Source organism: Lithobates pipiens, unplaced genomic scaffold (genome assembly GCF_037356315.1).
Source record: "Lithobates pipiens isolate NorthernLeopardFrog02 unplaced genomic scaffold, aLitPip1_a1.2 Scaffold_22, whole genome shotgun sequence".
Lineage (NCBI taxonomy): Eukaryota > Metazoa > Chordata > Amphibia > Anura > Ranidae > Lithobates > Lithobates pipiens.
In genome coordinates this window covers 131,254,702-131,277,147 of record NW_027507784.1, presented here as the reverse complement: position 1 = coordinate 131,277,147, position 22,446 = coordinate 131,254,702, and the positions used below count along the sequence as shown (strand labels likewise).

The 22,446-nt window shown below is 43.5% G+C and overlaps 1 protein-coding gene across 4 annotated transcripts in view; it reads left to right on the top strand.

The window, feature by feature from the left end:
* Positions 1 to 22,446, top strand: part of MREG (melanoregulin) — a 120,821-nt gene that overhangs the window by 76,278 nt on the left and 22,097 nt on the right. For 3 of the 4 annotated variants that reach the window (XM_077448321.1, XM_077448322.1, XM_077448323.1), the window contains one exon: positions 12,162 to 12,255. In XM_077448321.1, the coding sequence (XP_077304447.1) occupies positions 12,162 to 12,255 (94 nt within the window). Of the gene's footprint in view, positions 1 to 11,136; positions 11,159 to 12,161; positions 12,256 to 22,446 lie in introns of those variants that run through there. The other variant, XM_077448324.1, reaches the window with a different exon arrangement.

Below are 22,446 nucleotides of genomic sequence, written 5' to 3'. Positions count from 1 at the left end.
GGAGGAAAAATAAAAATAAATAATCTATTGTTAGCATTGCCCCATCCTGACTATTTACTAGGGTGCAGCATACATTGAGCACTCACCCTCCCCCTGTCATAGTAATATACATACATACATACACACACACACACACACACACACACACACACACACACACACACACACACACACACAGTGTGGGATTACTTTGTAAGTGGAATGGAAGGGAAGTTCAGTGCCAAAAGGTACCAAGGCTAGAGCCTGCCGCTGCCACCTGACAGGTCTGACGTGGCAGGAGTAGGTAAGGTGGTGGCATGGGACCTTGGTGGAATTGTAAATAAAACGAAAAAATAAAAACTGTATTGGCTCCAGTTCCCCTTTCTGCCATGGCTCCGCCTATTGTGTACTCCTACATGGCAGGGTAGGCAGCTACCACTCCCCTCTTTTACCATCTGCACTTATTAACCCTTTGCTGGCAGAACTTCCCCCCCATTTTTTCACAAATGTTAAGGACATACAGTATTAGGCCTGGAGATTACATGAGACCCCTAAAACATTATATATTTTCTAAGAGTAGAGATCCTGTAGAATAAAATGGTGGCAGTTGTCTTTACACAGTAGTGTAAATATTGTGCAATATTAAAAAAAAAACAAAAAACAAAAACAAAAAAAACAAACACACCTCGCAGATAAATTTTAGTGCATACAAACACAACATATTATCCACATTTTTAGGTACAGTATAAAAGTTGAGGTTTCATGGGGGATATAGAAAGCAAATATGTAAAACCCTAAAATTGCTTGCACCTATGAAATGACGAAAAACTAAAGTACTCAAAAATTTTCATAAGGGACGATTTAAAAACCTTTACAGATCATCATTTTAGGGTTAACTGTGAATGATGGCTCTAGAATGATTGCTCTCACTCTGGTACTCACAGTGGTACCCAACATGTGTGGCATGATCATCGTTTTCGTGTGTTTGGTTTTTACTGCTATCAGGGATTGGTTAGAGGGATTTACCCTCACTTCCTGTCCTGCTGACAACATTTTACCAATCAGGAAGTAAAGAATACTCTCCAGAAGCCAGCAGAGCACAATGCACATTTGTAAACCACAAAACTATGCTTTATAAACGTTCAGGGCTCTATTCGACATCTAGTGACCGCTAGTGTGGGCGGTATTCCTATAAGTGAACCACATTCTATCCAAAATGCTTCATTTTCACTTTAGATTTAGCGCAGTGAAGGGTTCGACCTTCTTTTGGGCTTGTTTACATCATTGCACTGCCATTTGTGTGATGCTGTGCCATTTATGCTGAAGGGCACACCACCACACGTTGCCATCAGACTTACTTTGCGGGGGGCGTGGCCAGCGGCGGACATGTGAGCAGCAAGCTTACGGAGCTCCTCCGGCACCGATTCATCCTGAACAGCATCCGTTATCCCTACCTAGATACCGACCTCGTAGCCACCACCGCACTGCCCACTACCTTCACGGGCACCCGCTGGAATGGGTCGGAACGGTCCTGCGAGCCAGAAATCCGCCGCGGACCGGGCGGCCACGCTGACGGGCAGCAAGGCCAAAGATGGCGCCGGCGCGTCCTCCACCACGGGGAAATCCTCTAAAGGCAAGGCACAGGCGAAGGCTGACTCCGGCCCCTCGGCGAACTCACATGTGCCCTCCGGTATTCCGGGTAAGCCGAAACCACCGACAACTATCAGGGAACATTTTGCGGATTCTCCGCATGGACAGCATACCCCCCCCCCAGCGTCCCCGAGAGCAGAGCAGGCCGTAGACCCCTGGGAGGAGGGTGAGGCCTGGGAGAGAGACAGCGACCCGGGGGATCCCACTCCACAGGTGGACAGGGGGTCGGAGGTGGAGAGAACGGCAGAGGGTGAGGAGGAACTTACTTTGAAGCATGTTATGGACGCTATCCATCAATGCCAAACCACTCTGACCACACAGATCGAAACGGTTAGGCTGGATCTCTCTATTGTTAAACATGACATGCAAAAGATTCGCACTAGGATTTCCACCGCGGAGTAAAGAATCAGTGAGGTGGAGGACAATATGCAACCTATGTCTGCTACTCTCCGCACACATCAACAAGAGATTACTGAACATGCTGCTAAATTGGGAGACCTTGAGGACCGAATGCGCAGGAATAATTTACGTTTCGTGGGATTCCCTGAGGGTGCGGAGGGCAAGGACGCGGAGCAGTTCCTGGAGCAATGGCTGAGCACTCTGTTGGGACGGGAGGCACTGTCACCTTTGTTTGCAATCGAACGGGCTCATAGGGTGCCCATGCGCCCTATGCCCCCTGGAGCCCCTCCGCGACCCATTTTAGCCAAGATCCTTCATTTTCGGGATAAAGAATGCATTATGCGCACCGCGCGGAACTTACAAGATATACAATACAACGGAAAAAAGATCTCCATTTTCCCGGATTTTTCTGCTACTACTCAAAAGCAAAGAGCGGCCTTCCTCCATGTTAAGAAACGCCTCCGAGAGAAAAATCTTCCATATAGTATGATGTACCCAGCCAAATTACGAGTTGTTAATGACGGCAAGGTACAATTTTTCCTTTCACCCACTGAAGCCTCGGATTGGTTGGATGGACTGTAACATTCCGGTCCCTGCCTGTTTTCTTATGGCCGTCACGTTGTATGCCTTCCCTACAGTTTATGATGGAATTCTATACACAGGGCGGAGGATGACCACTCTATACGGTACTTTCTGGTTGACTTTATTCTGTTTTTGTTTCTCTTTGAAGTTGTCCCACCCAAAGCACCGGAATTGACACTGAACCGCCATTTTGCCCTGCTGGCGGACCTGGACCTGGCGTCTACAATTACTCTGGGATGCGCATATCTTTCTTTGGTTACTGTATCAGGTGCCTTATTTGTGATATGTTTTGCCGGAGGAGGCACAAGCTTCCTCTTTTCTGATCTGACATAGTTTTTTTTACTAAACTGATTCTGGGAGCAACGACTGGTCACTCCCTGGACTAAACAGTTTTTTGTTTTTCTTCCCTTTTTGGTTTTCTTTTTGGGCTAAAGCTCGTTATGGTTGGGGGTAATGAGCAGGGAGGGGGGAGGGGGGAATGGGGAAGGTTAGCCAGGAGATGTTTGCTCCTGTTTTTTTTCCTTGGTATACCTGATGCACGCACGCAACGACACCGAAAATATTGGTGGGAGTTTCAACTTTTTTATTTTATGTTTATTGTCTATAATGTGTCGGGGGGGGGGGGGGGAGTGGGACCCTCTTGCTGTCCTGCCCTCTCTCCTCTCCCCCCTTCATATGACTACTGCGTTATACGAATGTGCTTTAACTGTCTTACTTGGAATGTCAGGGGGCTGAACTCGAAGATTAAGAGGTCACTGGTCTTTGACTATTTGAAACGTACTAAGGCGCAAATAATTATGCTTCAGGAAACTCACCTGATGGGTTCAAAGGTCATGGCCCTAAAAAAGAGGCATATTGCTCATGCTTTCCATGCCACTTACTCGACCTATTCTAGAGGGGTATCTATACTCATATTACGGTCCCTACCTGTCCAGATACTAGAGGTTAGGACTGACCCGCAGGGATGCTATGTAGTGGTCATACTGCAATACCTGGGTGTATTATATACTTTGGTAAACCTTTACATGCCCCCACCATTTGATTTACAAAGATTGGGAGCCTGCATGGCGGTGGTTCTCCCTATATTGCGTGGTCACCTTATTATGGGAGGGGATTTTAACCAGGTCATGAATGCTGATCAGGATAGGCTACGTTGCACTAGACCATCATCTACGGTGTTAAGTGACTGGGCTGCGTCCTATGACCTCAAGGAGGTCTGGCGTTGGAAGCACCCGGATACCCGGGCGTTCTCTTGTGCATCGGCATCCTATAGATCGCTTTCTAGATTGGACATGTTTTTCCTCCCTGGGGCTGCATTGCCAGAGGTGGAGGCTATCTCCTATCTACCCAGGGCTATATCGGATCACTCACCTCTACAACTGACTATGAGAGCGGGTATTGCCCTGGGTGAGCGTGTGTGGAGGATGAGCCCATATTGGTTGCGGGAGACCATGGTAGCATCAACTTGTAGGGACGCAGTGACACACTTTTGGAAGGAAAATAGGGAAGAGGTCCCCGAACTAATCACCTGGGATGCTTTCAAAGCGGTCTCTAGGGGGGCGTATATGCAAGGAGTATCTGATTTCAAGAGAGCGACTGGGGATTGTTTGAGAACACTGGCCAATCAGTTACAGGGGGCAGAAGACTCTTACGTTAGAGATCCCTCTCCTCATCATTATCAAACTCTGCAAAGTGTTAGTAGGGAGTATGAACTTGCACTGCTCTCGAAAACACAAAAAAAAAATCTATACCAACGTCAACGGATTTTTGAGATGGGGGACAGAAGCGGGAAATTGCTGGCGTTTTTGGCCGCTCCGCTCCCGGACCATATTTTCATCCCCTGTGTTTATGATACCTCAAACACTCTCAGGGATACTCAGGATGAGATTGTGGAAACTTTTTACAAATTTTACACGGAATTGTACCGCTCCCAAGCCCATTATACCATCCCGGAATTATATGAATATGTGGATAGAATTGACTTCCCGGTACTACCCTTAGAACAAAAGATGTCTCTAGAATCACCTATCTCCGCCGAGGAGATACTGCTTACCATTAAAGGTTTTGCTAAACATAAAACTCCAGGCCCAGATGGCTTCCCTATAGAGTGGTATTTAGAATATCAAGATGTCCTAATCCCTAGACTAAGAAAGCTTTACTCGACTATTTTTGAGCAAGGCTGCTTACCATCATCTATGAAGGAGGCCCTAATTGTATTAATTCCCAAGCCCAATAAAAACCCACAATACTGTGAATCCTACAGACCCATCTCGTTAATTAATACGGACTTAAAAATGTTATCTAAGATCTTGGCCACCCGTTTAAATACCATCATTAGTACTCTTATTAACCCGGACTAGACTGGCTTTATCCCTGGTAGGTCCACTTATAGTAATATTCGCAGATTATACACTAATTTACAAGCCCCCAATAAATTGTCTGTCCCCCGAGCTATTGTATCTTTAGATGCCCACAAGGCATTTGATTCCGTGGAGTGGCCGTACCTTATATATATTATGGAAAAATTCGGTTTTGGACAGAATGTTATCACCTGGATTAGGATATTGTATGATCAACCTATTGCCCGTCTTAGGCTTAATGGGATTATTTCTAGACCCTTCAGAATCCACAGGGGCACCAGACAGGGTTGTCCTCTGTCGCCCCTGCTGTATGCTCTGGCAGTGGAACCTCTAGCGAGGTTATTAAGGAGTTCTCCGGAACTTCAGGGCATGTGGATTGGCTCCTTGGAAGAACGTATCTCGCTATATGCTGATGATATGTTGCTCTACTTGTCAAACCCTAAATACACGATTCCCAAAATGCTGAGGTTGATCACTGATTTTGGCGTATATTCAGGCCTGAAGATTAACTGGACTAAGTCCACTGTATTTTCGTTAGACTCAGAGTCCCCTGCCCACTTACCACAACATTGTCCGCTTCAATTCACAACATCGTTTAAATACTTGGGGGTGGTGGTTAGGCTGCCGATTTCGGCATACGTCCAGGATAACCTTCTTCCTTGTATAGCTTCTCTTAAGGCTAAACTCAATAACTGGGTGGGCTTACCTCTTACATTGATGGGGAGGGCTAATTTATTTAAAATGGTGTTTTTCCCTAAGTTGCTGTATGTCTTGGCGAATTGCCCAGTGTATGTACCAAAGAAGATCTTTCAAGAGATTGACTCTTTGATATCTACATTTTTATGGTCTCCCAAGAATCCACGGATTGCATTGGCTACTTTACAATTACCTATACACAAAGGGGGGCTAGCAATACCGAATCTGCGATTGTACTACTATGCATCACAGTTGGTATATGTTCATTGGTGGCTATTTCCACAGTTGAACAATGCTGCTACTGCAACAGAGGCAGCGTTGCTCTCCTCCTATGAAACACTGTCAAATGTGATCTTTAGAGGAGCGATTTCTGAGAGGAGGGGTACAGATATTAATTGCAAACTCTCTCAAAATCTTTAAGATATGTAAGACACTGGTGCCTGAACCCCACCCCACGATTTCCCCTAATCAACCCATATGGAATAATCCGGTTTTCCCACATTTTAGAGCTCTCCCTTTCGCTGGCAATTGGGCCGAAAGGGGTTTGAAATATGTCCACCAATTATACGAGGAGGGTAGATTCAAAACCTTTCCGGCGTTCCGACAAGAGTTGGGTATACCTGAATCCTGGAGGTTTAGATATTTACAGTTGCAGCATGCGGCCGAGTCTCAACTTGGGCTCCGGGCTGTTACCTTTCAGAATTCTACTTTGGAAGGGGCGCTTGCCCAACCAGAACATACTAAACTGGTTTCCAATTATTACAAATTATTGAATGAGCCTAAAATTTCTAGACTGCAAATCCTGAGACAACAATGGACGAGGGATGTACCTGACCTGTCGGACGATAATTGGGATGAACTTCTAGATACTTATTTTAGCACTGCTATTTCCGCCAGAGATAAAATGATCCAGATACGCATTTTTCATAGGATATACTATACTCCTCTACGCCTTTTCCGTATGCGGAAACTGCCTTCTCCTCTGTGTCATAAATGTGGTAGGGAAGAAGGTAACCTACTACATATGTTGTGGGACTGTGAGCGGATAAGGCCATTTTGGTCTCAGGTGACCCACTTTGTGGCGACTACCTTTGACCTCCCCAATATTTGTAGTCCTAAATGGTGCCTCCTCTCAGTTTTTGAGGAGGTTGGCATTAGTAACCATCAGAAACAATTTTTGCGTTTTCTCCTTTATTATGCTAGGAAGACGGTCCTATTACATTGGACGCGCACATCATTGGTCTCCCTGAACAAATGGAAAGCTTTGATTAACCAAGACTTGCCAATATATAAAATAACGTATGAAACAAGGGGTAAGCCAGGGAAATTCCTCAAAATATGGAGAGACTGGGTGGATGGGATAGATACATGTAATTCTGCTCCTCTATGATCTGTTGTGCGGTAAATAGCGCTGCCATGGGATTTCTAGGCCCTTGACAGGATGATTTGAGGTTCTAGACCTCATACCCACCTAATTGGCATCCTTATGAGTGCATCTGTTCTTTGTTGGGTTGTTTGTTGTTGTTGGGAGGGTGGGGGGAGAGGGTGGAAATAGAAAATACAAGTGGAATATGATTTTGATATAACTGAGGTACAGGGCAATTATTGTTGTACGGCTTGTCATTGTTTATCAAGTTATGTTTATATCCCACAAAGATGTATACAGTCTGTTTATTACATATGTCTGTGCCAAATATTATTAATAAAAAACGGAGTTTTAAAAAAAAAAGACTTACTTTGCAGTGAACCACAATGCACATACCTCCCAACATTTAGACCCCTTTCACACCACAACGCACCTTGCGTCGGCGGTAAAACGCCGCTATTTTTGCGGCGCATTTCGTCTGCTAGCGGGTCGCTTTAACCCCGCGCTAGCGGCCGCGAAAGGGTTAAAACCGCCGGCAATACGCAACAATAGCGGCGTTTTGCCGGCGGCATTACAGCGCTGCCCCATTGATTTCAATGGGCAGCAGCGATGGAGGAGCGGTAAACACACCGCTCCTTCACCGCTCCAAAGAAGATGCTGGCAGGACTTTTTTCTGACGTCCTGCCAGCACACCGCTGTAATGTGAAAGCCCTCGGGGCTTTCACACTACACACAATGGTGCAGCTTCTTTAGGGCGTTTTGCAGGCGCTATTTCTAACGCTATAGCGCCTGCAAAACGCCCTGGTGTGAATGGGGTCTTAGAGATGGGAATGAGGGATACCTACTAGAAAACGTATGTAGGCATAGGACACGCCCCCTGCAATGCCCTCTTAAAGGGCAACTAACAAAGCCACAAGTGCTTTTTTGTTATCACTACTATTCCTTTATATTTGGCTTAAAAAAAAAAAAAAATGGAAAAATACAGCAATTTAGATGAAAGGTTTAGCTCTGGGAAACACTTTTTGAAAGATAAAAAGTGTGCTTTTTTATGCAACTATATATCAGACCAAAATGAGGGACAAATGAGGAGGAAAGAGGGACAGAGGGACATTGCTCCAAATCAGGGACAGTTGGGAGCTATGGCAATGCATAGTAATATACAACACAGTCCCCCGCTCACATCGGATTCCCTATTTATATGTGTCCTCAGTCCCCCCCCCCCCCCCCTTCAGATCACAGCCCTTTCATATAAGTGTCTGCAGCCCCCTTTCACATCATAAACCCTATCATTAATTAGATTTCAGTGATGGAGGCTCAGCTTCACATGTGGGTGGCTACCTGGGGTGATCTGCATGCATATGAAGCCTGCTGAGGAATGCCCACTCCCCCAGACTAACACCCACCCATGAAGGCATTGATATTTGCATAAACCCTTCCATGAGCCAGCCCACTGCTGGGCTAGAGGACTGGAGTACTGAGACACCAGGCAGGGTGCAGGGATGTATTCAGGAAATTATGTACACAGCCCTGCTGGCCCCTTCTACTACCCACGATCTGCCTGCACTGTATAGAGGAACACAGAGATCCAGTGATGACATCACTGGGTATAAAATAAGGTAATGAAAATAGGATAGTTTTATTTCAAAATTGCATTAGTGGGTTGATGAGAATTGAATGGAGGAACTAGGGAAGGCAAAGTATAAGAAGACCCTTACACAGCACTTTTGCTTACAGGCAAGCCTATAATAAGGCTTACCTGTAGGTACTGGAAAGATCTCCTAAACCTGCATGGTTTTGGAGATATTTAACAAATACACTTGTGCTGTCATCAGCGCGTGCGCACTGAAGAAATGGAAGAAATCAACTCCGGGCAGTCACAGAGCCAGAGTCCACGGCCCTGGAAGGAAGAGGGGTTAAGATGATCACAGCCACCAGCGGTGACATCATGGGCTTCGTTTGCCGGCAAGTGCAACATAGAGGCCTAGTATGCGATGCATACCAGCGATTATGCTTTTAGAGAAAGAGAAAATAAAACCCATCAGGATTTACTTCCTCTTTAAACTTCCGCTTTATGCTCCATTCACACCAATGCATTTTTGCATGCTTTTTTGCAGAAATGCAGGACATTTATTTTTTTTAACATGGGTTCTTATGGAACATGTTCACATCAATGCATTTTTTTGTGCCTCTGCATTTTTGGAAAGGGTCGGGGACTTTTTTTTTTAATGCAAAACTGTGCTTTTTTTGTTCAATAGATCTCAATGGAGAAGCTGCAGAAGCATGCAGTGGGTTTTCACCGTGATGTTGCCACAATTTCCGTTTTTAAATCTGCCCGACAACAACGTTTCCCCACGAAAAAAAAAAAAAAAAAAATTCGCTGCAAAATTGTGGTAAAAAAAAACAAAAGAAAAAAAAACATAACACTGCAGGAATGCTTAAAAGCAACATGTATAGATGTGAATCAAGCCTTGAAAAGGAGAGCCCACCTATTTATTTTTTGTTGTAGGAAATTTCAGTTAGAGAAGCTTTATATCTCTTCACTTTGGTAGCTGAATGCTTATTCCATGTGAGCGACTCAAATATTTACCGTAGGTCAAAGACAGCCAAGTAACAGACATTTTGGCCATACATTATACAATTTTTATTTTATTTTTTTAAGCTATACCTTCAATGATGTAGTACAAGGGCCTTCCCGATTGCATACAAATTGAAAGTGTTTAGATGTGACCTCATATTATATGGTTTTGGTAAAGCTAAAAAGGAAAATTGTATAATGTATGGCCAGGCTTTCATTCCTTAAAGCACAGTCCCCCCCCCCCCCCAAAAAAAAAAAAATGTAAAAAAGCAGCAGCTATAAAAAGTATAGCTGTTTACTTTTAATAATCAGACACTCACCCATCCCATGGTCCAGATGGTCCAGTGATGCGAGTGTACGAAGGCCTGCTCCTCTCTGTGGCTCCAGCATGCTAACTGTGGGTACCCACTGTGGCTTCACGGGCAGGCAATCTTCTGGGACCTGTGACGTGTCCCAGAAGATTGCAGGGAGGGCGGGAGAGGTGAACTTCCTTCTGGTGCTGCAGAGCCCCGGGAGGAAGTGGGAGCTGGATGCCTCTAAAAAGAGTGTATCCGCCCCCCAAAAAAAAATATGACATGCCAAATGGGGCACGTCAGGGGGTCACCATCACTTAAAGCAGAAGTTCCATTTTGGGTGGAACTCCGCTTTAAGCAACAGGTTTCCTTAAAGGCCTCATTACCAAGAGGCCATGAATGGGCTGTGTGTTTATGCAGCTTGAGTCACCAGTTGCTGCACACAGGCAGCCGATGTAATTTTATAGTAATGCAGCAGCTGCACGAACAGTCGCTCACCCTAATTTAATAGGTGTGCGACTGAGTGGCTCCAAATGTCAAATTGGGATGAGAAGCTGTGTCTTACATGGGCTGCCTGCATGCAGCATGTGGTGGTTTAAGACCATTCACAAGGGGATTGGTTAAACCCACAAGTACATTTTTTTTTTTTTTTTAACCATTACTATTCCTTTATATTGGCTTTTGGAATTTACAAATGCAGCAATTTAGAAAACAGATGAAAAGTTTAGCCCTGGGAAACACTTTTTGATGGATAAAAAGTGCATTTTATATACAACTTTATGGATCAGACCAAAATGAGGGACAAATGAGGAGGAATGAAGGACAGAGGGCCATTGCTCCAAATCGGGGACAGTCCCTTGAAATCAGGGACAGTTGGGAGCTATGAAAAAGTAGTCACACTTCTGCAGAGAAACCAATCAGCTTCTAACCTCAGCTTGTTTAATTAAGCTTTAGCAATACAACCTGGAAGCTGATTAGTTTTTCTGCAGAATTGTGACAACTTTTGCCCTCTCTAGCTTTAGTAAATAAACCCCAATGAGTTCTTAAACATGGTCTACAAATACAATTTTAAAAGCTGAACTCCAAGCATATATAAAAGACAAAAATGCAGCCCTGCAATCAGTAATACAGTCCCAGGGTAGGGGAGGAGACCTGTAAGTGGAAATGAAACTGCACCAGAGAAAGATCAAGTCCCCGCTCTTGACAAGGCTATGCTATCTGAGGACCTGATGGACAGTGATACAAATCCTTTTGGCAGGTAAAACTGTTTTCATATGCGAATTCAATTTTAAGATGCCTGGACTACTGAAAAACAAATTAGTTTACTGAACGAATTTCTTTACAAAGCTGGCTAAAAAACAAAACAAAACAAAAAACCCTGCAGCATTCAGAAACAATCCCAGGGACAAATGCCAGGAATTTCCCTTAGACCCCATACACAACTATTAGATTTTCTGCAGATTTTTGTCTTCGGATTTACCAAAACCATGTAGTGCAAGGCCCTGTCTGATTGCATACAAATTGGAACCTATGCAGTTTTAGGCTGGAGTCACACCTATGCACTTTTAGTGCTTTTTGCATTTTGCACTACAGTCCGTTTAACATGGTTTCCTATGGAGCACGTTCTGTTGTGCAAATCTGCAAAATGCACTAAAAATGCATAGGTGTGACTCCAGCCTTAAGGTTTGACCTCATATTATATGGTTTTGGTAAACCTGAAGACAAAAATCTGCAGAAAATCTAATAGTGTGTATGAAGCCTTAGCATCAAAGAAAGGTATCCCCGTTGGTTTGTTCAGTTCAATACAAAATACATTGTATAACATTTCATTACAATACAAGATCATCCTCTAAACTAAAAATTCCAGTTACACAACTAGTTTGAGGGACAGGCCATTCAGCAATGTTTTGTTTGAGCTTGCACTAGGCTGTGCGGTGTGCTTCTTACAAAACCTTCCACACAAATGCTAATAAGTAATTAGCATTAGAAATGGTTGATTGTCAAGCAGGTTAGAGTTACTTAACCACATGACGGAGATCTTGAGCTTTTTACTAACCTCCCCTTCTCCAGTTTATATTCTTCAAGAGAATGTTTTACTCTGTGCTAGAGCTGAACAATTATATTGGACTGTGCATTGTACCTGAGCGTTTGGTTCTGTAGACAATCATCATATTGATAGGCGCTTTATATGCTGTGACTGCGGAAAGAAGAGGAAGGTGAGCCTTCAGTCTGCTCACTTCATGTCTCCTCTCTTGCTCTAGAATCCATGGGGCTGAAGGACTGGCTGTGCGCTCTTTGTTGTGTGAGACTGGGGTGCATCGATTATCCGAAAAACGAGAAGCAGCCTTTAGTCAAGTAAGTACTTTTTTTAAAAAAAATTTTATTTTGTAAAAAAAATAAAAATGTAAAATTGCATTTCTTCCAACCTTGGGCCCTCCAAGAATCTTGTGTGAAAGCATTTTGCCTGTCAGGAGTCCTGAAAAACATGATTGTTGGACAGGTTTAATAACCTAATACTTGTGGTATGTGGAGTGCCCAGACCTCACCTTTTCTTCAGGACATTTATTACGCTTCTGGAACCTGTAAACTGAAAATCAAATGGAGTACCAACAACTTCCAGCTGCGTATGATCCCCCCATGAATAAGGATGAGCTCAGGTGCGTTCGCATGGTCCACGTGCAGAGCCTGCCAGGAAGTGATCGCAGCGCTGCGCTAATCACAGGCAGTGAGACATTGCCCGGTCTCTGCAGCCACACATCGGGGGCAATGTCTCACTGCCTGTGATTAGCGCTGCACCGACTTCCTGGCGGGCTCTGCACGTGGACCATACAAACACGCCTGAGCTCATCCCTACCCATGAACATTTTGTGCGTAAGTGTATTTTTATTAGATTTTTTCCTTTTTTTTTTCTTTTGTACATACAAACTTGTAGTATAGGAGTTACGGTATATGTTTTTTGCGCCATAGACTTTTAAATAGAAGCACATTTAAAAAAAAGGGTTACGTTTTAAATATGTTATTTGTAACAACCATAAAATGATAAAAAAAATGGTTAGGCGGCATAACACATAAATAAAATCTGGCATTCATACGTCATGTTTCTATTTAAGAATTTTAAAACATGCATGATTCTCTCCAACATATTAAAAGTCCAATGCTCTTGAGATTATAGAAGAGACACTTTTTTTAAAGAATACTTTAGGGGTTACCTTTTTATAGTCCCAAGGGGGCATTTCTTCTCTTTCTGTCTACAATAATATGGGGATGATGGTAAGCTTTAAAGGCTCAAAAGTGTGTGTTACTGCTCATGCACTTTTTTTGAGATTCAGGAGCGATGTGACACAAAGCTCAGGTGTGAATGAGCCTTTTGAAAAATAATTGGAATTCTTCAGGAACTGCACAACACTAAGCTCAGGTGTTAATGAGGAGGAGGGGCAGCTGATGCACCAAATTAGAATTTATTCATGTTGATTGCAGGATTCGCTGAACAGTAAGGTTGGTACACTTTGGCCCAAGCATTGCACTTTATTACCAAAACACAATTCTATTTGCTAGGACATTGCCTATTGAATTGCATTACGCCTGGTTCACACCTATGCATTATTTATTTATTTTTATTTTTTTGCATTTTCAGTTTTGCAGAAACGCACTATAGTCCATTTAACATGGTTTCTTATAGATGTAATTCACATGTGTGCATTTTTATGGAAAGGGCCAGAGACTTGTTTTTGGTAACATAGACTTCAATGGATCAAAAGTGTGTATTGAAAAATGCAAATTCCACCTGCAATATGGAAACTGCAACCTGCATAGGTGTGAATCAGGCCTTAATAACAAAAACTATGTACGTGAAAGACACGCTGTGTGTGTGGGGGGGGGGGGTTTGGTGACCCCCCACCCCCCCCCTAAGTAGCATTATTGCAGTATATGCAGCTCAAAGCTGAAATGATTTACCTGCATAGATCACCTTATTTTATCAAACCTAGAGGACAAGCTTGTCTTTGTATTTCAAGACTAGGGATGGGCTTGGGCGTGTTCTCACACTACACGTGCAAAACCTGCCAGGAAGTCAGCACTGCGCTGATCACAGACAATGAGACGTTTTCCCGATGTGCGGCTGCAGATATTAGTGCCGCGACTTCCTGGCGGGCGCTGCACGTGGAGTGTGCGAACAAGCCCAAGCCCATCCTTATGCAAGACTCCTTGCATTTTAAACTTTGTATATTTTTATATCACTTTATATTGAAAGTTATGTAAAACAGAAGTTAAAACGTGTTCTTTTTGGCTACCAGAAACAAAAAAAAATCTGCAGGTATGAGTGGTCCCACTGAACAAGAGTGCAGAAGTATTGTTGCAGGTTTTTATGCATTTTTGTAGTGCACTTTAACTGACACACAAAGGTATACATTTTAATGACCAGAAGTTATAGAGGACCTCTTTCAAATGGGTTATCCAATCAGGTCCACTTATCAGGTTTTTTAGGCGGACTTGATCGGACCCTCCAATCTCTTCTATGGAGTGGCGGGTATCAGCAGACATGTGTCCGCCACCATCTGATCCTGTCTGCCAAAAACAGCCGTGGTCCTATTTTCCATTTGTCTGGATAGGAGTGGATGCAAATGGACAGGTGGTCTGTTTCCATCTGATTGCCCCATGGGGGAGAGCAGCACTGTGTCTGTGTCTTCTCTGCATAGCGGAGAGGACATGAACCGGTCATCCACCTGCTCAGTGGAGAGATTCCCCCCCCCCCCCCCCCGAGTATGAGAGTTCCACTTAGCGGAGGTGCCTGTGTGAAAGGGGCCTAAAGCTGAATTCCAGGAAGTGTGTGTTTGTTTAAAAAAAAGTTATACTTACCTGCTCTGTGCAAGGGTTTTACGCTCCTGGCTCCACCTCTAATGCCCCCATAGAGAGACCCTTTCCATGAGGGGGCACTCGTGTGGACGTGCTCCCCAGTCCTGCTGCTACGTCCACTGATATAGACAGCAGGGCTTGCCTTGCCCCCCAGCTCACATGTCAATGAATTTAATTGACAGCAGTGGAAGCCAATGGCTCCTGCTGCTATCAATCGATGCAACGAGGACCCAAGACAATGGCTGGAGCTGCTGGGCTCATGCTTGTCACTGGAACGATTGGGTTCAGGTACGAAAAAGTGGGGCTTTGGGGGCAGCTGCAGCACAGTTTTTCACCCTTTTTTTTATTTTATTTTTTTTTTTTTTTTTCTTCTGTCACTCTAAAATAGTTTTAGACCAAGCTAGTCTAGACTATTACCTTCGTTATTGTATGCAACGTCAGCTACATACAATACACAGTGCTGTGCTTCATCAGCGGTACACGAGCTTCAAGTCCACCTCTCGGAACAAAATTCATCCGCATTGTACTTTCTGAATAAATACAAGGTTTCCTGTGACTGGTTGAGGTGGAGATCATGATGTCATTCTCTACCTCAGCCAATAAGAGGGAGCCTTGTATTTATTCAGAAAATACAAAGCCTCTTGTGAATGGCTGAGCAGCACTCAGCCCGACTTGATTTTAATCCAAAAATTGGATGGAAAGTCCCCATCCTGCTGCCAGAACACAGAGCAGTGTACTGTATGTAGCTAATACAGTTTATACTATGCTCCCAGTGGGCGCATTCATTAGAGAAGGTAATAGTTTGTTTGGAGCAGCTACCACCTAATATTATATAATATCACCAGATGATCCACCCCCCCCCCCTTTTTTTTTTTTTTTTTTTTTTTTGGAATTGTATGTTTATTGAAGTTTTTCAACAAAACAAGAAAAAGCAAACAAGATGCTGAGAAATATCACTATCATCTTATATAGAAAAGAGATTTGACAGCAGTTTAGGATAGTGATTCGGGATTGAAAGAGGAGTTGTCCCAGGGATCCCATATCTTTGAGAACTGAGGCAGGGAGTCATGCGTCACCGCTGTCATATGTTCCATTCTACATATCTGTGCTACAGCCAAGATCAATTGAAATTGCGTGGGGGTTGGGAGATAACCAGTGGGTAGGTATTACTCTCTTGGCGGCTAAGAGGATATATGACATCAACTTTTTGGCATGTTTAGATATTCCAGGTACTGGGAGGCTTAACAAGTAGTGAGCCGGGTCTTTTGGGAAGTCCATCTCCAGCACAGACTGAAGCACTGATTGGACCGAGGACCAAAATGGCAAAATGAATGGGCAATCCCAGAAGATGTGGTAGTGTGTTCCCATATCTCGCAAGCATCTCCAGCATTTCTGGGATATAGAGGGATCATGTTTATGGATAACCTCTGGGGTCCTATACCAGAACATGAGGACCTTGTAGGCTGTCTCTCTCTGCTCCACGCATCTGGAAGCTTTAGATATGGAGGTCCAGATCTCCCACCATTGAGGGAGGGATAAAGGGGTTGGAAGTACCTTGGCCCATCTCCGCATCTATACATGAGAATCTAGCGTGGGCAGATTTGAGTCATGGAGAATCTTCTATATAGAAGATATGAGACCAGGTTTGTATGGGCCTTGGGCACATAACGTTTCAAAGGCATTGGGTTTTTCTAGGGCCAAGGCAGGCAATACGGAATGGAAGTAGTGTTTAAATTGAAGATAAGAAAAAAAAAAAAAGCTTTTTGGATATATCAAATTTGGTTTGGCGATCTTGGAAGGAGATTCATTTGCGAGTTACAGGATGTATTAGGTGGCGGAGTTGAAAAATGCCCGCCCGAGACCATGGATGCATGTTATTGTAGGAAAGGCTATCCGGAATATCCGGGTTAAAAATTATGTTTAACCACTTCAGCCCCAGACCATTTTGCTGGTCAAAGACCAGATAACTTTTTGTGAATCGGCACTGCGTCGTTTTAACTGACAATTGCGCGGTCGTGCGACGTGGCTCCCAAACAAAATTGACGTCCCTTTTTTCCCACAAATGGAGCTTTCTTTTGGTGGTATTTGATCACCCCTGCGGCTTTTATTTTTTTGCGCTATAAACAAAAATACAATTTTGAAAAAAACGCATAATTTTTTACTTTTTGTTATAATAAATATCCCCCAAAAATATATAAAAAAAACTTTTTTTCCCCTCAGTTTAGGCCGATACGTATTCTTCTACATATTCTTGGTAAAAAAAATCGCAATAAGCGATTATTAATTAGTTTGCGCAAAAGTTTTATAGCGTTTACAAAATAGGGGATAGTTTTATGGCATTTTTATTAATATTTATTTTTTTACTAGTAATGGCGGCGATCAGCGATTTTTATTGTGACTGCGACATTATGGTGGACACATCAGACATTTTTGACACATTTTTCTGGGCTCGCGATGGCAGGGCGGCATTAAAGATTGGACGTATCTTTAGCCAATATGCCTGCCCGTGCCATTCTGCCGACGTACATCGGCGTGCGCTGGTCGGGAACCGGTTAAGAGAGGTGGGCATGGAGAAGAGAGAGGGAACCCCTTGTTACATTTATTTCCAGATGGAAAGCGTAAATAGCATTGGTCCTAGACAAATATGTCTTAGCTGAGATATGGAGGGAGTCAAGTCGGCCCAGAGCATTGAACAAGGATGTACAGGGATAAAGATCCACCACTTTAGAGTCCTGGAATGATGTAGAACCAATGTATTGCTCCAGAATAGGCAAACTCACATTAAACCTTTTGCTGTCTTCCTAGGGTAAAGGAAAATAACATTAAAGCTCTAAAAAATCACCCTATTATTGGTCCATTCCTCAAAACTCTGGCATCCATAAATCTAGCTCTGAAAATAGCATCACACTTAAGCCGGTCATAGATGGTTTGAATCTCGGCCTGTTTGGCAGGGACCGGCCAAGTTTCCATCCATCTATGGACAGGCTGATTTACCCAGGTATGTCAGATCTCTAGCATGCAATTATTGCCAGTGGCTATGGCTGCTAGCGATAATCACTGTGTTCTCCCGGAAAGGACGGTTGCCTTCTTCGGGAGAACACAATAGCTCCACAGGAAGGATTTCCCAATCAGAAAAGTCAGTGTTGATGGGGACATCATGTGATTTTCTTTCTTGCAACCCATGGTTACAGGAAAGGAGATCACATCATCAATGGCCTGCCTTAGGCCCCTCTTATAAGCAACCCTGACTTTGCCCCTAGTTTGGGAGATAAACAATACTCTCGACTTGTCACTATCAACAAATTCTGACTTGGGTCAGATGCTGCAATTTTCTTTCCTGCAACCATAGGTTGACTGACTGTTGATGGGAGAATCCCTCCCACAAAGCTATTGTGTTCTCCTGTCGGGGAGGTGCTGATGGCTCTCCCTGCCAGGAGAAGACAGTTATTGCTAGCGACTATAGCCGATGGCAGTCAATCGATGGCCCTGCTGAACCGATTGAGACTCGAATCATCTATGGTCGGCTTAAAGGATTAAAGGATTTTCTTAACTCCCAATCCCCACTGGAAAACTGGACAACCCTTCCCTCCCCCTCTCCTGCTTTCCCCCATCCTCCCTTCCTCATTGCAACTTTGGAACCCCCCCCCCGTTTTTGTTACACTAATTTGAGCTGTCTTGACATTCAGTTTATTTTAAGTCGCCTATATTAGAAGTGGTAGTAAACCTCTGAAATTAAATATGAACAAAGCATATCCCTCTATAGTGTGTACTTGTCTCAATTCAGAGCATGTGTCACTTCTGTGTGCTGCTTCCTTCCTCTATCTGCTATCCTTACTTCTGACAGGATTTCCTCACACTAAGCCCTTGTACACGTGGTCGGAGATTCCGTAGTCCCGTCATAACGAAATAACGTCATCACGTTCTGAACAATCGGATTTTCCGACAACTTGGTCCGACCGTGTGTATACAACAGTTTCGGACACAATCTGTCGGACAAAATCCAATGGATTTGGTTGGCAGAATGTCCGACCGTGTGTACAAGGTCTAAGAGAAAAATGGTGACAGGGACGGAGCTTCAGCACACAGTCTGTTGTTGACAATCTTCACTCTATTCTTGTGTGCTCTGTGAAGGGTGTGTGTCCCTGCCCTTCAATCAGATTTCAGAGCACTTCCACTGAGATTTACAGAGCGTAACCCCCCTTCTTTCTGCCATTCCCCTTCTAAAGCTCAGACAAGCTGTAAACGTTTCTGTACTTTGAGCTGCAGTAGAGAAGAGAGTGCTGCAGATAAATTGGTACAACGTGCTGTATGTAGGATTGGTTTCATCTCTGCATTACCTGAGGCTAGTCACGTCACTGCATATATGTAAGGATTTACTACTAAATATATTATCTAACAGCAGTAGTATTTTTGAAATTGACTTTTTTAACATGAGCAATTAAAGTGTCCAAACACGTTGACATAAGTTGATGAATGTTACTTAGCCAATAGCTTGGGAGAAACTCCTCCTGGGCTGCGCTGTGCTGACCAGTAGAGGTTACACTGCTTGCACATTGCAGACTTAGCCTGAATTGAATATCCATGTGCTTTACGGGCTCATTCCCACTGTGTGTGTGTGTGTGTGTGTGTGTGTTGTGGGTGTTTTTTTTTTTTGTTTGTTTTTTACTTTTGGCATGGTGCAACAAGCATGATATAACAAGCATGCTTTAATGCATATACAGACTGATTTTACTGTTGTAAGTTTAGTAACCCTTCCTTCCTTCCTTCCTTCCTTCCTTTCAAAGTGTTTTGTCAAATCTGGTCGATACATTCAAAATAAAAAAACATAATCTTGCCAGAAATCCAGTGAGCTCCTAAATTCCCGTATACTCCTCTGCTGCACTATTATCCCTGCCTGGTCTCTGTAGACTACAGAACATCTCCCCCGCTATGGTATGGAGAAGAGAACAAGGTGTTTTTGTAGTCCTAACATTTCCTGTTCAAGGGTGTCAACGCTGCCCCCAATGAGTGATCGTTGTCTTCCTAGTATATGGAGGGTGTTACTGGCAAGCTCACCAGGTAAAAACTAAAGCTGGCCATAGATGGATAGGTTCATCCGCCCCACCCCCCTTTTTTTTTTTTTTTTTTTTTTTTTTTTTTTTTTTTTTTCATTCAGCCAGCGGGCTAAACGAGAAATCACAAAATCCTCCATCCACACAAATGAGGCTGCAGCAGCTGATTGATAAGTCTGCCAACTTGTCTGACAGATGTTGGTCTAACGATCGATGTCTGTCAGACAGGAATGACAACACGCTGATCGATACCGATGGTCCCTGCTAAAGCGGCTGAATTTTTATCCATCTGTGGCCAAAGAAAACAATGCAGCAATCATATCCAAGGACTGGTAAGCTGCAATTTTATTACGTTTTTTTTTTTTTCTTCGGGTTAGGTACATATTACTTTTTAACTATAGCTGCTCATTAAACAAATTCTACAGTACAGTGTGGGTATATAAGAATACTGGATCAGATATCAAACTTTTTCTAAATTGTATTTATTTTTTACATTAAACAATAAATATGAAATGGAAATAATTAAACTATAACTATTAAATTGGATGGTTTTTAGGCTTCAATAAAATGAAAATCTGTTTGACAAGATGTAGTCCTAACAGTGTGGCCTTGTCGTGATCCCAGTGTATGCTTCCACACACGTCTAAGAAGACAGCTGTATTTGTCTTCTACTTTCTGATGGAGACTGGTGAATAACTTCACTGAAATGCTACCATGTAATGCTAATTAATCATGGCCATGCAAAGTTTTCCTTCCAACATGCAGACATTTATTTGAGATACAATTTGCATGGCATTTGTGTATTGCTTCCAACGTGTACATGAAACATATTTGAAGCGTTTGGAATGCAGTGACTGAATTTTGTGTTGCTCCATATTGAGCAATGTTGCAGTTTTTTTCCTTTTCTTTTTTTTTTCAGAGACTGAATTGGGATAAAAAAAAAAAAAACCGTAATTCCTTAGAACCACTTGAAGTGGAGGATTTAAATAACATTGGGTGCCAGTCACTTTCTGCCTTTTCAAAGATGTTTTATTGCTCCAGGCTCACAAGGAGAGAGGACTAGGACTTCAGATATTTCCAGCAACATGTCTTCCAGACTTGGAAAAGTACATAAAGGGAATCTTTTTTTTTTTGCAAAAAATAAGGATGATCAGGCAAAGATTGGCAGCACTATCTTCAGAGCTCCATGGCCAAACAGTGGATGCCTCCATACTTCCTCTCCAAAGGGAGTGCCAGGGTCCATTGAGGGTCAGGCTCGTTCCCCCTTCCGAAGGACACTTTCTCCTTGATCTCCATCTTGGGTACTGTCACATGAGGTGGGGGGGAGAGAAAAAGGGGCATGCTAGCCTTTTAGAACAGTCAATGGTTTGTATATCAATATTAAAACGGAGTGCCAAACGTTAGTGTTTTTTTTTTTGTTTTTGTTTTTTAGTCAGCAGCTACCAAAAGTGTAGCTGCTGATTTTTAATAAACACTCGCCGGTCCCCAGGATCCAGCGATGTGGCTGCCCGAATCTTTTGGTTCTCTCCCTGTCCTCTCCCCGGCGCTGCCATTACAAGTGTGGGCACCCAGCTGTGACAGCTTGCAGCTTCACAGCCGGGTGCGCATTTGAGATGCGTTGTGGCTCCTCAATGGTTGAGCATTCTCCTGGGACCTGTGCCATGTCCCAGAAGATCGCAGGGAGGGGGAGAGAATTTCTGCTCGGATCGCCTAGGCGGCCCGAGTGGAAGTTGGAGCAGGCACCTGTCAACACAAGGTACCCGCTCCCCTCCCCCCCAAACAAATGACATGCCAAATGTGCCATAGAGGGGGGGGGAGTGCCTAAAGCGGACCTTCCTCTTTTTGGGTGAAGCTCCGCTTTTAAGACTGTAGCATTGCTGGAGTGCCAAGTCCCAATTCAGCATTTTGTCTGCACTGCACTTTGCTTTCTGTGCCTTTTGTGATAGGTTTAACATGTTTTTTTTAGGGATATCCATACCAATGGCGGCGTTCCTACCACACTACTGTGCACTGTGAAGGGCGCCATGTCAATGTGTCACAATGCATCACATGCTTTGCATTTATTTTACACTTTATCCTTTTAGAACAGCCAGGCTCTGGTACAATATAAAAAGAAATCCTAAGCAGTATCAAGCTACTTTACAATACTCTAATTTCAGTGTTTGTACAGAATAATCACTTTTCCAATGTGAACAGGGCATAATTATCAAGATATGTCAGTACATTCTTTTGAGAAAAGTAGTATGCCTCTGGCGGTATGCTGAGTAAATGAAAGCTGAGAAATACATGAAATATGCATTTTTTTGTAAGTAAGAAAATTTCTGGTACAATGACCTTAAGGTACGGTCAACTAGGAAAAAATAGATGGGGGGGGGGGGCGCAAGAGGTGAAAGGGGTTCAAGAAGAGTATAACAGAAGGCACAGATATGTAAGAAAAAGGGATTGCCACTAAACGGGGAGATTGAGCATGGGATTGAGGGATAATAAGGGTCTTCTCTCACCTGTGATAATGGAGGGTACCCAAATTCATGAATAATCGCTCATCAGAGCCTGGTCCTTGTCTGAAAAAGCAAAATTGATCCAATAAAACCACATTTGGTCGTTTTTATGTAGGTTCTGTGTTTTGAGAGGTAAGGAAGAGATC